Genomic DNA, 17,930 nt, shown 5'->3' on the forward strand with positions numbered 1-17,930 from the left:
TGTGAAAGATTGTGTGAACCTTATACTAAAAATATGTCATTTTAAAGTACTTGTAGAATTCTTTATGATGTAGACAGAAACACAAAAATGTGATTTTGAAGTGTCCAAACCGGTGAACGCAGTTAGGGTATTTGTTATTTGTTCCAAAATTTTTAAAGGACATTTGATAAATAAAACTTATTTCTGTAATCAAAATAGCAATCTAATCTGACAATACAGGGCATGGTTTGGAAAAGAAAACATTAGACTGAATCATTATTAGAGTGTACAAAGTAACATTTGTGACTAAATTAAGCAGTATGAAAGTACATTAGAAAACAATCTACAGATACAACCATGTTGTTTAAAAGTGTCAATGAAGGTGTAGGTGGAGTCAAATGTCTTATTCATTTATTCTGTTTAGATTACAGAGCAGGAATTTGAAGCTTTTGCCTTATGTTTCACTTCTTGAAACAAAAGACACTGGAGACAGGCAATATCTATCTACCCGAAGCATGTAAGCTGTCAAGTAGGTTCTAGTGCAATGATTTAATTTAATTCAACTTTTGGATTATTTTCTTATGAATATGTGGTAACAAAATGGCCTTTAGCAAAACAGCACTTTGATAGCATTTTTATTATAGGAATAACCTTGACACATACATCCGCTAAAAATCTAATGTAAAATAAGATAAGCAAAAAAATATCTAATTAAAGTCTGTTTACAAGAAGAAAAAAATACCAGCTTCAGCAGCACACATTACATTTGTGAAATTAGATTAGGGTCAGCTCTTGAACTTTGAGTTGTAGCATGTAGTAATATCTGGCATTTCAGGTACTGACCTTATCACATGGGTGCGCATACAAAGGTTTTCTGGAGGCAACTGCTGGAAGCAAAACAATTGAATTCATCTACTTAATAAAAATGTGATTAAATATGTGTGTCTGCTAATAGAGAATACAAACAGCACAGAAACAGTGTGTACCTGCGTAAGTAGATTACTTGAATGAAGAAAACAGGGAAATTGTTGTCTACTTAGAGCCAGATGGCAATTTTTATTCATACAGGAGATCTGCAAAATGTCACACAGAGACTTAAATCCACCAATTGAAAAATGAATTCTGCCTTTTCTTCAATAACAATTTTTTTTTTTTACTGTTTTGTTGGTTGTGACACAAAATAAATAGAAGCAGGCATTGTCCTTGATACATATAGATGTTTCAGAAAATTAATACAGTCTTGATTTAGTGGTAATTAACCTTCTCCACCACAACAAACACATACAGTACATCTACTGAAAAGTAGCCAAAACGAATCAGTCACAGCTGGGTTCTACTTTAGGACTAAATTAAAAGGTGCTGAAATTAATTGGACACTAGGTGGTCGTTGCTAATTTTCTACACCTTAATGAGGTCAAAAAGCCACATAGTGCTGCTGATGTGTCATTGTACCTGGATAGTAAATTACCCATGTCTGGCACTGTTGCTATTAATTGGTAGTGGGCATGTTCAGATTAGAGAAGGTTAGGTCAGTTGAAGCTTGAAGTTTAAGTTTGCAAGAGGTCTGGAGGTCTAGGAGCCATGGAGGTCATCGTGTAGCATCATTTGTGTAGTTGAACAACAAACAAAAGGTTCATTAAGTATGTGTAAGTAAATATATGTAAGTAAGTAAGTAAGTAGGTGTCCGATGGTTATTTGCCTCAGATTCTATGACCATTTGCTAAAGTATTATGTTCATTCATGCGTTATAATTTCACATGACAGCTTTATGCCTAGGGCTGTCTCTGAATATGTTGTATTTCTTATTCCTTGTGTTTTGATATGGTGCTTCTCTGTAACACAACACACCAATGTCAGAGGTGATAATACTCCCTGGCTCAGCCAGCCATAGACCTGCTTCTTTATTGTCTCCTCGTCTCCCTTCTGCATCTCCCTCTCCCTGTTCTGTATTTACACTGGCCTCTTAACTTTGAAATTGAGCTGGTATAGACTTTCTTTTTTAGTTCTAATAGAATTGTTCACTTCTATTAGTGAAAAAGATGATCTGAAATTATAAGCGTGCAAAGAAATCATTTAATTTAGAAATCACTTTACTGATATTATTTACTATAAAAGGCAGATCTGAATGGTTACTTGCATTTTAGAATTTCATTTCAAAATCCAGCTTTAGCTCACCTCTATGTACATGCCCAAGGAAAATTCGACATCAGTAACTTAAAAGAGCCCCAGTCATGTTAGCTCATCTGGGAGTAAAGTGGTAAGGTGTTACTTTTGTTTTTTGTTTTTTGTTTTAAGAAAACAACGTGTGTAAGTATTTATAATAGTGTTGATAAATACTACTTGGTTTTAGCCTGCTTCTGCACACTATCAAATTCACTGACCGAATTCAGTGACTGCTTGAATCTAAAATTTGAGGAATAGAAGTAATCAGTAGTGCTTAATAGCCTGGATATCCTAAACAGATTGATGCAGACCCAAGTCTCTTTCTTATGGATTGTCTGAGTATTCCACGTGCAATTATCATGCAATTTTGTTAGATCAATGCAGAACATTTCTCTGCAACTTTACTGATCCAGATGCTGGAACCAGCTTGAAAATACCATTTTTATGCAGGTACAAGCTGCCAAAAGATAATCAACCATGGGCTCACAGTGCAGTGCCATTTCTTCTGCCCAGTCATAATGGTGTAGGTAATTTAGTGCTAAATGTTGATTAGTCTCAGATGAGATGCTGAGAAGAGCTCTTCTGCCAAATTATAGCTAATTCAAATTATTTCACTCTAATATTCAAAATAATATTAGGTAAAGTCTTGAATATTGCAGTCCCCTGTTTTGTGTTCTCTTATCTGCAGAGTGTTACTTATATTCTTATCTGCATAGTATAATAGACATTCCTGAACATACTAGCTAAGGCATCCTTCAGCTACCCATAAGAGCAAGACCAATGCAACAGTGACAAGGAAAATAATATGCTTACTGATATAAAACCTCTGAGGAGACCCCATGTCACTGGGGAATCTTACATTGGCACTGGGAAATTTAACATATTTGTCATTAAATTCTTTGTGAAAGATATTTGTAAAATTATGATGTCATCGAGAAATTTTTTATTTATAATACATATGATCCCTGATGTACCAAGATTTTTGTGCATATAAAACATTGGCTTTTAATACCTGTAAAAAGAAAAAAATGTGCAAGTTGATTTACTAATAAGTTTTAAGAAAAGTCTGCATCTTTTAAATAAGCAAAATAGCAAGGTGTTGTCCATTTTTATGTGTCTGCTATAACATATGTATCATTTGGAACATTTACATTTATAAGTGTACTGTAAAAGATAAGATGTAGTCAATGTAAATAAAGTCAAGCCAGCTGCAGTTGTATGAAAAAATAATATCTCAGGTATTATTTTGCGTATTAAATTTTATTATTATGCGTATTAAATTTGCAGTCTGTGAAGTCAAAAAGTTATCATTCACTAGTTTTAAAAATTAGATTCTGTTCTATCCGGCTTTGCATGTGATGTAAGACTTGTCACACAATTATTTTCTGTAAATCCTCATCCACACACTCATTTTTTGCATGCATGGTTATCCGCTTACACATGCAAATTAACCTGCATTATTTGGAATCTTTATAAATCAGGGCTGTATAAACTACCAGAAGCAAAGCGACAACGCAGAAACCCCACTCAAAATGTTAGAAACTGTCAGCCACTAGGTCACAACAACCCTTTTAGAACGCCATCTTTTGTTGCACTAAAAATGAGTAGAGCAGGGTCTCCAACATTTTTGTGAGTGAGAGCTCCCTGAAGGGATAAAATAATCTAGAGGGCTACTTGTTTGATATGGTAGTGCTTTTTTTTGTTTTTTTTTTGCTTCAAAATATTAATGATTTCTCACAAAAAGTAGAAATTAGTAGCATTTAGTAAATTTAAATTATTAAATTAAATTTTGGGAAATCATGAAAATATATTGAAATATGTCAGTTTATAAGTTTATTTGTGTAAATCACATTATATCACATACTTTCCTTGAATATTTAAAAGCCACACAATTTCCATTTTCCCCAGTCATTTGTTACTGTTGCAACAATAAGAATTTACAGTGATGGTGATTTGTCTTTTATAGACAAAAAATTTTATTAAATTAAAATGATAACAAAACCAAAAAAAACAGTGGCTGTCTTATGGCATTTTAACTGGAAGCTTGACATTGCATAATACCATAAGTGCCCTAGAATCAGAAGTATAACCTAACACTGCAAGGCTAATTGAATCTTCCAGATGTGCATCAGTAAAGCATGCTCGGTGATTGTTCGTAATGAAATTCATCATATGAAAAGACAGATTCATACAGACCATTTAAAAAAGAAAGAAACTTTCATGGCTGCAGTGCAAGTTCTCCAGGTCAACAAGGTTTCACAAGGGGCCCCCTGATGGGCTTTGAGATGAATGTCACTCCACCTCACTAGTATCCAGGTTAAATGCATCACTTAGTTTCTCAGAAATGCACCAAATGCCCAGTTCCATGAAAGGATTTGAAATGAATGACATGCATGTTTCTAGCTTAGGAAGGTTATTAAATCTTTCCTTCTTGTCCAAGCCATTTCAAGAGTACTTATTTAAAGCTTTGTCAAAGACCCCTGATGCAGAAGCATTGTTTTTTAGCAGTGATTGTATGGATTGAAAGAGCTGCAATTTCTCTTTCTGTCAATACAGAGAGAAAAAAGGTTGATCTCGACTTTAAATGCATTTACAGCACTGATTATGTCAATGACTTACCATTGCCTTGCATTCTGCAGTTCAAATGTCCAGTTTCCCAGTAATGTCATTTGGGAAGATAAGGTCCAGTACCACTGGTCTGCTCAAGCTGGGAAATGTCCTCACTTCTGGATTCCATGAACATTGTGATTTTGCACAATAATGATGAAAAACACTGTAAAATCCTTCCCCTGCACAGTCGTTGGAGTTCATGTCATGACATGAATTCTGTCACTTTGGAACACATTGCCTGCTGGTGTATATGGAACTCTTGGCTCTCCATAAGATGAATGGGATAGCTTGTATGCCAGTTAGTCATTGCAGGAGCTGCATCACTTATCTATCACAGATACTAAGCTTTCAAATGGAACATTTTTTATTAAATATTTCTTAACCATGTCATTATTATTGAGTGGACAGAAATGTCTGCTAGGAAAATCAGTAGATTGTTGCTACATTTATATTTAATTTGCTAAACAATAGCTACCAATCAGTGACTCCAAGAACAAACACATGCTTCCATCAAGACAGATGAAGCCAACATTTGGAACTGCTGCATAAAAGGGCAATGCAACATACTTGGAAGAGGGTGCCATCTACCATGCCTATGAGTGGTTACACTGATTGAGAGGAGGCAGAGTAATGAGACAATATATGATGATTGTAAGAATTGTTAGACAGGTAAGGCTTGGATTGACTTGGAGTCAAGTCAGTTTGAGAAAATTTTAATTATACAGTGATCAGTGCCTTGCTGGGTATTCTAATTCTAGATATCAAACAGATTGGTTAGTCAGTATTCCTCATTTGTAAATGTGGTAGTACCTGTTGCTGATTATATATTTATTTTTGCCTTGTCATGATAAAAATTGATGGCTATAGAAATGCTAGTTCCTGTGGATATGATAATTCCTAACTAGATGCAATGTCAGCACATACATAATTATACACTCATTTGAATACCTAACTATAACAACTAGTTAACTAGATTGTAACTTTCATCTGATTGGTTTCAGATAGAGCAATACTACAAACTATGTTCTCTAGCCCTGGCCTGTTACTGAAAAGAGCTGTATCATTAGATATTTTTTTCAGGCTCTGATTTGTACACTCAGCTAGGCCTGAACTCTGCTGCTGGAATTAATTGTGAAGCTTTTGTTTAATTCCCAGGGCTTGCCATACTGTTTTTATAATTCTCCTCATAACGTGTGAACCCTGGGAATGATATCCAGCAATAATACTTCAACCCCAACAGTGAGTGTGTGAAGGGCAGCTGGGGATGCTTCCACTTGCTTTATTAAATGCTCTATAATTACTAGCATGCTTTCTTTCAACCACAATCTGGTAATGGTAATGACTTTGAACTCTTTGTAACAGTGTAAATATTGTCTAGTTTGCTGTCTCATTCTCCCTCTGGAGGTTTCACCATGGTTACACTAGGTACATGCCGCACATTTGCAAACATTGATTCATCTTCAGGAAGCACTTTATCCTAGTCAGGGTTGCAGTGGGTCCAAAGCATATCATGAGAACACTGGGTGTGATGTGGGAACACCTCCTGGAGGGAATGCCAGTCCAACAGTCAAACTTAATTTTAGATATTTATGTACAATTTTGGACATTAATTCCGGGGCAAGGAACCAACCCAGTCACTGAGGTGTTAATTCTCAGTGCCGGCCCCAAACCCGGTTAAAATTGGAGGGTTGCATCAGGAAGAGCATCCGGTATAAATCCTGTGCCACATCAAATATGTAGATTGGATGATCCCAAAAACTGAGCAGCTGCAGGACAACAACAACGTGTACAGTTTTGGACTCCACCATGCCTGGGTTTGTGAACAGTAGAAGGGTAGCAGCAAATCATAATATGCATGTGATTTTGACAATATTATTGTCTTCTGAATCTTTGCAAACGTTGGCACCATTCTCCATGCATGACTATTTTCAGCTTTAGTTGCTGCACATTGACGTTGTTTGAGTTCAGCTGTCATTTGCTAGTTGTTAGCATCTAAATCTTTATGTTTCTTTATTTTATCAGCATCTAAATCCTTATCTTTATGGTAAGCTTCGACACATCCATATTTACATCCACACCAGTGTGCCAAAGCAGTTTAACAAATATTTCATCATCAATTCAAATATTTAGTGCTCTGTGGTTTTACATAATTGTCTCATCAGTGCAGTGTTTTTTTGTAACCCTAATCCAAGCAGTTTATTGTAACCACCTATCTTTACTCTCTCTCTCATTAATTTATTTGCATTTTTCATTTTCAGGTTGAAAGATGGAAACTGAGAACTACTCTTAAACCCGATGCTTGGAGGTTGGATGCTATTGCAAGAGTTGTTTTTTTTTCTTCACAAAAATAGCAACATGCAAAATAATAGTAACAGTTAAAAAAATGAAAAACAAAATCACAGAAGGTAGAACAATCTAAAAATATCATGGCAAAGACCAGGTCAAACAGGCACAGATAAAACAGTTTTATCAAGATACACAGGCTCGAGAGTGCACAAGTCCAAAAAAAAGTAATCAAAATAGGGGTAAGCAGGCTTGGTCAACTCTAGTCTGCTTTTCATCTTGTGCATAAACTAAGAATGCAGTGAACTAGTGACATTTTAATGTTCATATTCCTTTTACACTGGTGCTTTTTACTGCAGAAAATGATCCCTTTGCAAAGTTATATAGAGAATAAGCACTATTTTTAAGTGGGGTGGGTAAAAGAAACTAGATATCCATTGTGCACTGTGATTGTACCTCAGGCAAACTTACTCTTATCTCGGCATGATAATTATGGTTAATGCTCCCATTTCCCAGTGCATGACAAATGTTAACATCCCTCATTAATTCCTCTGACCTAACACTAGCAAATACACAAAACATTGCACTTTATAGCTCTAAACAATATAGCCGTAAACAATATTTGGTTTAACAAAGCTAAAATAAACCAAATTACCATGCTCTTATTAAGATTAATCATAGGTACACCACAGTAACAGTATGCATAAATATTATGTACATAGTGCAGTACTGTCCTCTAGACCTAACAAAATGAATTTATCATACAGCTTCACCTATTTAATATAAAAGGCAAATAGTTAGGACAGAACTTCCACCTAGCCTAGTCCCACTGGAAACATAAAGGAAGAAAGAATACTGCACATCCCCACATTAGATCCTAAAGTCATACATCACAAGCCTAGTCATTGAGTCACATACTTTTAAACTGATAAATAGCCAAGTTACAGTTGCTCTTCTGGGTTCTTAAAATGGTCCATGCCTCAATAAAAAAAGTTACAGCTCTCATTTTGCCCTAATGTTTTCACTGTATTCAATTATTACTACTTTGGGGACCAGGCATGGATCCATTTTCACAGCTACTGGTTCAAGGATAGATCTTTCTAAATATAGGGCTTCCAATCAATCACTGAAACAACTCCAACATCCTAAATGGCTTGGTACAACATTTTATCTTAGGATATTCCTATTCAGCCAATGTATATGTGTCATTGTCACAAGCACTCACTCTTAACCTCGGTTCCACTGGGTCTATTATGAACAGCTCTTATAATAAAAATGCATGAGCTGCAATTGCCAATGCAGAGCATCTGCCTTTTTTGCAGGACAGCAAAGGGACTTTTCCTGGAAGCTAGTAGCCTTACAGCTTTTAGCTGCCTACCAGCATCAGCATAATTAAGTTGAGCAGCTGTATTTGACCCTTCCGTGCATGTCCTTGGGAGAACTGATTGCTAAGGATATTGACAAACTGATACTGCAGCCAGTGGACTGAGAGGGACAAGTGTTCAGAAGGAATGTGACTGACATTATGCATACAGTAGATTATGTATGATGTTCACTGACAAAATGGCTTGTACCTGTGTCTAATACCTTATTGAGGGTTTTGTCTGTAAATTGAAATGAATCTGTTGCAATTTCTTCGAAGGTTTTCTCATTTGGATATCTGAATAAAACATGAAACATGTTTACATGCTTTTTCTGACCATTCCTGAACTCCCTATGTATACAGAAGAAAATCTCAGGATTGTTTTCACAGAACTGCTGATCTGGCAAGGTTGCATTAAACCAAATCTTGCAAACACTTCCAAGGTTGTGAATATGTATTTGGGCATGTTCCCACACCTCAGCATTTTTCAAAAACAAGTCAGAGTTAGACGAATTTAAAAAAAAAAAAAAAAAAAAAACTCCACATTGTTCTCCCTCTAGGCTTTTAGACTGTGCCTGATTTTTGGCTTCCATCACTCTGATACTAACCAAGCAAGTTAGGGCCTTTTAAATGCTTAACACAGTGCCTGGAGGTGCTGGAAGGCAAAAGCAGAAATGTAAAAGAGTCCAGGAACAGCAAATCTGCACTGCACATTTCTGCTGAAATTCAAAATCTAAGCTGCATAATCCCAAAATGACCTAATTACAGAATATAACATATCAAATTGCCAGAAACAGGGCTGCTGTTTTCTCCTGCTTATTTCGGGCAGTTGCCCCAGGATAGTAGCTGTTACTAGGTCTTCTGCAGACATAGTCAAATATAAGTTTCTATATGACTCAGATCATTTGGTGGAATCTTCTCAAATTAAACCCAGTTTGTGTCAACCAGTGGCTCATTCGAGTCTCCACCTTTCAACCAAAGAATAATTTGTATTCAGATGCCATTCAAAAGTGACCTGAATGTAGAGAGATGCACACAGCTAAATGAATAATTTAATAGGGCTTTCGGATCAGTATTTGATTAGCATCAGTGAGAGATAACATCCGCTGAAAGTGATAACAAAAATAAGAAGCCCCCTGTGGTTTCTGACTCACCTGAATATCAGTAGGGAGTCTTTAATGGACTGTTCTATTAGCAAGCCATCAACTGTGCTGTTCTTTAAAGGACTTCATAAATCCTCAGTAACACAACAGTAAATGCGGTACATAAAGTGACTTATTTAGAGACAATATTGTGTATGTTTTAAATATATTCTTAAAATATGAACTCTGGACCCTTAGACATAGATGATCTATCTTGTAAATATGCTCAATGCATAACTCATGGGAGAATCTACTTGGTACATGAAAACATGAATTTTTGCCCCAAGAGAAGCTTATCATGCATGGATCAAATGAACATCATGTACTATAGTGTTGTTGCCTGAATGAGCAATACACAGTTGATATACCTCACTATGTATTATGCAGAACCTGTCAAACCACTGGAAAAATAATTAATTAATAAATAATAATAATAATAAAGTGCTGGTAAAAATGGAGGCACATGGTAATGTGTAGGGAATGTAGAGGGGAATAGTGATGCTGTGTTTGTACATGGAAACACTCTGAGCGAGGTGTCAATATTAATTAATGTTGACTGAGATGCATGTCTCATGACAAAACATTTTGGGGACTGTTTAAGGAACTAATTAAGGTTTTAATGTGGGTTTTATAGCCTAATAAAATGAGTATGCAAAGCATGCAGTTTGTCACAATTCTCTCTGATACAGCCCTGAATCTTTGTCTATCTACCTGAATAATATCAGAAATCTTAATAAAACATTTCTTTCGCTCTGTGTGTGTGTGTGTGTGTGTGTTAGTATGCTTTGCTGGGGTCACTAGAGAGAGTTCCAGAAATGCAGGCAGATGGCTCACAGTCTACACACTCAGAACACTGTGACAGTCCCCAACAGCTCCTCCGAGAAAAGGGTAATTAAATACTGAATTTAATCAGATTCTTCAAATTAAAGTCCAGCTGGGTTCTCTCCCAAACTCTCCTGCTGTTCATCATCCCCACTGCCTCTCCTTTGTATGAGCTGTCTGTTGAGCTCACTGTAGATGAGTCACAAAACACAAAAACCTATCTGCAGCAGAGAGACAGCCTGGAGCTGATAATTAATGATAAAGTATTGGCTCCACAGTTGTGACAGGGCAGGTAGATGCTGAAAGTGTTCACAAAACTGGCTCAAGCAAAGGGGAAGTGGGAATTTTTGTGTGTAAGTGTGCAGAATAACTCTATTCATAAGTAGAGTTGGAGTGCCAGTAACAGTTTAATGCACCCTTCCACTAGTGCAACAAACTGATACCAGATGAAGGATAGAGAAGGCTCTCTTGTTTTGCTCTCTTTCTCTGATCTTCCTGCCGGCTTTTACATGATACTGTGAGAAGACTATCAGATGTGCAACACTGAGATTTTAGTGACATAAGGACACACGATCTGTGCGTGATTACTAAGCTGAGATGCTTCCATTTTTAATATCTTGATTGCCATTACACTTTTGAGATATGATATGTTCATGGATTCCTCTCTGGATTTGAAATGCACAATAATGTGCAATTAAATGTATCAATTATAAACTATAATGGCAAATGCCCCTGACTTAGAGAAACAAGGAAAACTGAACTCTCCGTGCTGTAAGCACTATGGGGGGAGGGCAGGCCTTTCGAAAGCCAAAGGCTTGGCACAATTTCAGCACCTTGGACAGCGCCGGAATCTGCGGTTTAATATAAAGGGAAACTAACGCGAATAGGAATCTTTATTAAGAAGGAATAATTAACACTATAACAAAACTACAGCGTCATTAATTGCTGATTGTTCAGTTATTAAAAACGGAAAGTTTGCAAAAAATATTTCTGTCCACACCATGGGGAGAACTGTCCTACATATATAAGATTGCCTCTTAGAATTGGCTCGTTTGAGGTGATTAATATAATAGAATGTCCTAAAATCACCCAAGCAGTGTTTGCAGAATTTGTTCATCTGACTCTGGGCGTTTTTTTTATTATTATAGTTATTGTTTTATTTTTTTATGCAGTTTGAAATTGGGAAGTTTACTTAACTGTCACGGCTACAAGTAAGACCGGACGCACCCCACCGTGCATGAGTTTCCTTCCGTGTTGTAAATGGACTGTATGCAAAAGCCGGGCTTTCTTTTTATATCTCCACCAGCTCTGCATGTGCCTGAGTCAGACATCAGGGTACAGCCTAGGGCGCTAGGATCCGGAGGGGGAGGACTCTGTTTTGCCTTCCCGCCTCACTGATGTTGAAAAAAAAAACAGAAACAGATTCCTGCTGGTGCGCTCGAGTTCCCAACTTCCTGCATGAAGCAGCGCGAACGCGCTTGACGCTGAACGCGAGATCTGCGGTGGACAAAACGAAGGGAAGAGCGACTTAAAGTGCACACCGGTGGGATTAATCGCGGAAAATGTGAAAAACGAGAAGTGTGTGTGTTCCGATCGCGGGATGCGCGATATGTCCCACAGCATTTCTACTTGCTTTCCTTTTGCAGCCTTAAACTACTCTTCTGAGCAGACAGTAAATTAGAAGCGCTCGGCGATTGAATAAGGCGTTTCTCCAAAATTGACTCTCAGTTTCGTTCGCTGTTCGGCCTCTTGGTCAGCGTGACATGAGTGTGAGAAACCCGCACCGTTACGGACTCTTGTGTTGGGGTCTGTTTGTGCTCCTCATCCAGTCCATCAGCTCTCATCCCGGTAAGTGGACATACATACATTGCATATTTCATTTCATCTGATCTTGGCAATTCCGAGAAAAAAAAAGTTGCTGAACTTGGGTTTGAACGCTAGTTTACTTCAACCCAGGAAAATATGAATGAAGGATTCTTGAGACATTGTCAGTCATTGTCCAAAACAGATTCTATTTGACATTTGCTATACATAAATGTGTATATATTTGTTGATAAATCACCAGAAAGCAAAAAGTAGAAAAGGGCAAGGCTTTTGTCCCTAGGGGCAAAGGTAAGGTTGCAGAAACACTGCAAAATCTACGGGGAACAATTATTTTATAGAGTGTTTATGTATTATTTGTGCCCAGCTTAGCTTCACTCAACGCTCTACGTGTTAATTTAGGGTTATTCAGGGCTATTGGTGTTTTATTTAATACATGATTTTGCTCTTAGAGCTTTGCAGGTGATGTAACCTTAAGAATTTTTGGTCAGGAGCCAGTAACTGCTCACGGTACATATTACTCTGCTGTAGTCTTTATTGATGTCTGAAATCATCCATCAGGAGCACTTACTGATCGATTTATTTTCCTCTTGAAATGAGATCTATTTGCATTAGATGTAGCAAAATAACACAATAATCCTTACGCCAATCTAATGAGAAACAGAACATTTTGACTGTGTATGGAGTCCTTTCATATTTGCTAGTTCCTTTAAATCTCTTAGCTTTTCTTTAGGTTAACAGGTTATTAGTATTGGTTCATGGACATTAGGCATCTACATACTTTACAAAAACCTATACAGTATGTGGATCCCTAATGAACATAAGATATATATATATATATATATATATATATATATATATATATATATATATATATATATATATATAGTTATATGATCACACCCAAAAAGGGATCTTGCGGCCGAAATATTTGAACATATTTTGCTTTGTACACCACATCAATCCTGTAAAAAAGAAGGAATACACACACTCACTAATCCTTTTTTGCCTTTTAAATAGGTTTTATTTATATATGTAGATGGTTGCTTTCTTGTTTCAACCCACAAACGTTTCCCAAATCTGTAGGTTACCTTAATGTACCTGAAAGGAGTCATACTGTTATTGAGCTCTGCATGCTGTATTAGGCTTTGATGGCTTTATTAGAGGGCTGATAAATGCTCTGGTTAAAAGGCCCTGTCATCTAAGGATACACCAGGTTGCACTTGGCTTAGTCACCTGGCTATTGATAGACATTCTTCATCAGTTTTTCACCTTCCCAGTCCAATCCTATTGATACTCTGTACTGTGTTATTGAGCATGCAATAATGGATTTCAGAAGGAAACAAAGCGGTTACTTGGAATTGGAAGAAGGTTTACCCGTTCGAAATTTACAGCCAGAGCTTTGAAAGCCTTGAAAAGATGCCATTATGAACACCTTTACAATCTGTATCTTGGTTCAAGCATCATTTATGCTATTTAATAAAAATGGAAAATAAATGTATTTGGATGATGAACAAAGGGTACATAAGGTTCAGATAAAAGGCTCAAAAGGTTTAGAAAAAATAAAAGAAATGAATGAATGGTGTATTGGATATAAACAGAATGATGTTTATTGTCAGGAGCTTGTCAGAATGCCTTGTTTCACTAAATGCCACACTTGCATTAATATTTAGAAAATGTGATAGATCATTATGCTGTTGGGTTTGATAAAATGACAAAAATATATTATGGGGGTTAGTAAGCCACATCAGTGCACTGATAACTAATCAGTTTACATGAAGTTTGTTCATATGATATACTGCGCTTCAGTGTACTGGATGTTTCATTTTAAGAGCTGTACATATTTAGATTTAGAAATATTGATAGCTTTTTATAGAGAATAAGTTTGGCCTGTAATTGTCATTAATGTCACAACAGTATAAGTGGAACTTTCTGCTGGCCAGCAATATTTATGGATTGTCCTTTTGCAAGATTTTTATATTTTTATATTTTTTGAGGTTCAGACATATTTAGGCTGTTCTAAGGATATTGTCCAGGGGTGGCTACTGTGTACTAAAAAGCACAATGGGGAACTGCATGACCTCAGCCACTCACCATTGTTTCTTCAAAGGAACACAAAAAGCTGAATTATTTGCTTGTGGAAGGGCTGGGATTTCCTATTACGTAATTCTGTTTGAGTTGGCATTGCATTTGTGTTTAGTAACGTTTCCAGTGTCTATATGGGTGTTTGTTAATGTGTTTTTCTGAATGCGTGTTTCCAGTAAAGATAGAATTACTTAGTTCAATTAACTCTTGACTGGATTCAATGCAAAAAATCATATATTATCTCATGAAAATAGGTTGAGTATAGTCAGGTATAGACAAATGTATGTGATATTTCTTATTTGGCTTATGAAAGAATTTCATCGTACTAGTACAAATGACAATAAAGCTCTTAAATCATGAATCTTAACATACAATAAATAATATATAATGAATATATTATTATATAAGATGATTAAGCCTAATGTTAGTCATTTTTACTCATCTTAAGATTGATATTGCCTTGTTTCTGTGGAAAGAAGCAAAACCTGAATTAAGTTTGATTAGCTTCACTTTATAAAAAATATCTGTCTGGTGTTGTGTGTGGTGAGAATCCACCTAAAATCAGGCAAAAACACTTTTTTATTTATTAAACATTTATTGATAAGATTCTTAAGAACTGTGCAGCACTCTGAGTCAAATCAGAAATACTGCTTCTGATTATCGTTTACAGATTTATCCTCTGTCTCCACCTCAGCTTCCTTATGTAAACAACTCAGTTTATGGACCAGCATTTATTGAACACCACTAAGCAAAAGCATGTATCTATGTTGAATATGTGTTATATATTACTAAGTTGCCACTTTAATAGAGGAAGAAAAAGAAGAGCCCTACACTTTCCATATAAGTGCAGTTTGTAGCCAATTTGTTGATTAATCTGATACAATGTTCAGATACGAAAAGGGACCATTATAGGACCACAGCTGATCAGTGATGTGGACTATCTAGCACTTTTAGCATGTGTGGTGGTGGTACGAGTGTACCAGTCACAGCAACGTTATTGTTTGGTTCACTGACCGGCCACTTTTTTTAGGCACACACGCAGTTCTGTTAAGACTTCTCCACCGCTATGTGATATTTTTGCAGCCGTGGTCCTATGTTGGTCCTGTGGTGGCAATTTATAAGTGACATTTTAGTGGACCTTTCAAGCAAGAAAAGGACAAATACATGTGAGAAAAGAAAGTAAAAAAGAAGGGAAACAGTAAAATGGGGTGATTTAGTAGCAAATATGACAAGGGAGAGATGATTAGTGGATAGACGCACAGATTGAACAGTATTAAATAAATATTATGTGCTTTATCCGTAGAAATAATTTTTGTCCAACCCGCCCACATAATGATCTATAACATGTTATAAATATTAAAGCATGGGTGACATGTAGTGCATTACAATTTGATTTATGAAATAAAATTATCTTTAAATTGATATATTTGTATGTATCTTCTTTTTTCCACCTTTTGTTCATCATACAAATACATTTGGATGCCAAATAAAGAGAAAGGGATGAAAGGAGAAAACTAATTTACACATGCATGTGCACAACAACAAATTAAAAAAAGGACAGTTTTTCATTTAAACAGAATTTTAATTTGACAGCAAAACAGACAAATACAAGCAAGAAAATGAAATAAAAAGAGTAAGATGGGAGAAAAACAAATACAATAGGACTAGGAAGGAGTAGATAGAGGTGCAGATTGAACAGTATTAAATATTAAGGTTTTGCTGATGTGTTGTTCAACTAGAACAAGCTATATACGAGAGTTCATATATAGCTTCGAGTTTCGAGAGTACTAATATATACTTATGATTTTTGTATGGGAGTCCTAGAATACAAAATATACAGTTATTTCCTTTTGAGCATCTCATGTCTGCTTGTGTAGCAGTTGAAGAAGTTACCTGAATGCATGATTTGGTTCTTGTGTAATGAAAAATGCCAAACTGTTGTTAAGAAAATTCAGACCATGTGATTATAGTTAGTTCATTCCTGGATTTCCAGTGCAGTAATATTGTGACAGAATAAATAGATCATATTTAGAATAGGCTGATAGAAAAAAAATATTGTTATTGAACTTGTTTAGATTTTTTTTTCAAAACTGCATGGATGTACATAGCTGTTTTTGGGGTTAAGTGCATGGTTTGTAAACCCTATGGCATACATAGTGTGCTGTGTGCTGTGTGCTCTATGACTAGTCTTATACCGAAGAATTTGTATGTCAATGACTTTAGTCGTATTAAACATGGATTTACTAACTTAAGTCCAAATGTTGAGATCAGTTTTAATGTTTAAACATTTTCCCCATTTTTTAACTGGGTCTTAATTGGATGATAGAATGCATATGGTTTAGCAGGGGCTTTAATGGGTTTGCCAGTGTGCTGATCTTTTCTATCAGTGTTGAAGATTTTAAGGAATTATAAGATATACTTAAATTTTTCTTTGATTCCTTTTTGAAAAATGATATAATTAAATATACTATGAGGATTGGCCTTTTCTATTCAAATGTATAATGTCTTTTCTTTCAAATTTGTTCTTTTATTGGATATCTATTTCTTAAAAAGTCTGGATAAACCCCAGCCAGGGTGTGCGCTTGGTGTCAGTACAGTCTTACACAGCTGTGTTTATATTCCACCAGGCTTCAAAAGTGCTTTAAAAAATACAGATCTTGATTGATATGTTCTGGCATTGAGCTTGCATTAAGTCCATCCAGGGATGATTCATTGGTGTTTCATGTACCCATTTAGTGAGATTCTGTATGACAAATGACTTGCATTTCTTATTTATTGTAAGAGAGTCCAGTTTTGTGAGCCAGCTTGTTAGGATGTGAATTGGAATCCATTTCAATCCAATACTTCCTACAATAAATACTGGTAGTGTTCCAGCAGGCTAAATCATATTCTACTGTTTTGAGAAGTGGTGTAAAGTTTGAGTGACACAGACAGAGGAGACGTTTACGCTGAGATATATGATAGTGTCTTTGCTTAATGTGACTTTAGTGTTTAGTCTCTAACTTGCAACTCTCCAGTTGTAACACAATACAGATTTATTCCAGTTTACAGACCAATCAGAATTCATTGTAATTAACTTTAATTTACTGTAATAACTGTATTGTATGACTTCTTTAACTCTTTTTAGCAAAGGCAAAAAATGGGAAAAAAATGGATTTGCCCGTGTTTACCTTTAAAAAAAAAAAAGTTTTCTCACACACATGTTTATATTTTCAAAGTAAATGGTGGTATCTAACCCATTCTGCTCTCTGAGATGCCCCAAGTACTTGTTCATAGGCATCTATGATTTGAAGGTCTTATCTTCAACCACTAAAATTCTGGGTAAGGTTATCTGAACAGAGGTAAAAATGTCTTGCACTGAAAGCCAACATTGTCCTGACAAATTTTAGATCATACTTGCGGCGATAAAATAATTCATTTGTTTATACTGATTGAAAATGTCTGATAAGTCGATTTCTATTTCGCCGCTGAAATAGAAGGTCACTGTGCTGATAAAAAAGGTTCGGCAAGTCTACTGGATTCTGCAAGAATGATATTATAAGTGATGCTCGTGATAGTCATTTTTTTCTTATTGCTGAAACGTGAAAAGGATGAATGGTAATGGGGAGAGTGGACATCATTAAATGGTGTCATGGAAAAATGTGAAAGTTTGTGAGGATAAC

General features: G+C 35.9%; 1 protein-coding gene across 2 annotated transcripts in view; it reads left to right on the top strand.

Moving 5' to 3' along the window:
• Positions 1-11,768: 11,768 nt before the first annotated feature.
• The window catches only part of ca16b (carbonic anhydrase XVI b), a 79,367-nt gene continuing 73,205 nt past the window's right edge, over positions 11,769-17,930 (top strand). For both annotated transcript variants that reach the window (XM_058403704.1, XM_058403705.1), the window contains exon 1: positions 11,769-12,210. In XM_058403704.1, the coding sequence (XP_058259687.1) occupies positions 12,126-12,210 (85 nt within the window). In that variant the 5' untranslated portion in view covers positions 11,769-12,125. The remainder of the gene's footprint in view (positions 12,211-17,930) is intronic.

The sequence above is a fragment of the Hemibagrus wyckioides genome, linkage group LG11 (assembly GCF_019097595.1).
Source record: "Hemibagrus wyckioides isolate EC202008001 linkage group LG11, SWU_Hwy_1.0, whole genome shotgun sequence".
In the NCBI taxonomy this organism is placed as follows: domain Eukaryota; kingdom Metazoa; phylum Chordata; class Actinopteri; order Siluriformes; family Bagridae; genus Hemibagrus; species Hemibagrus wyckioides.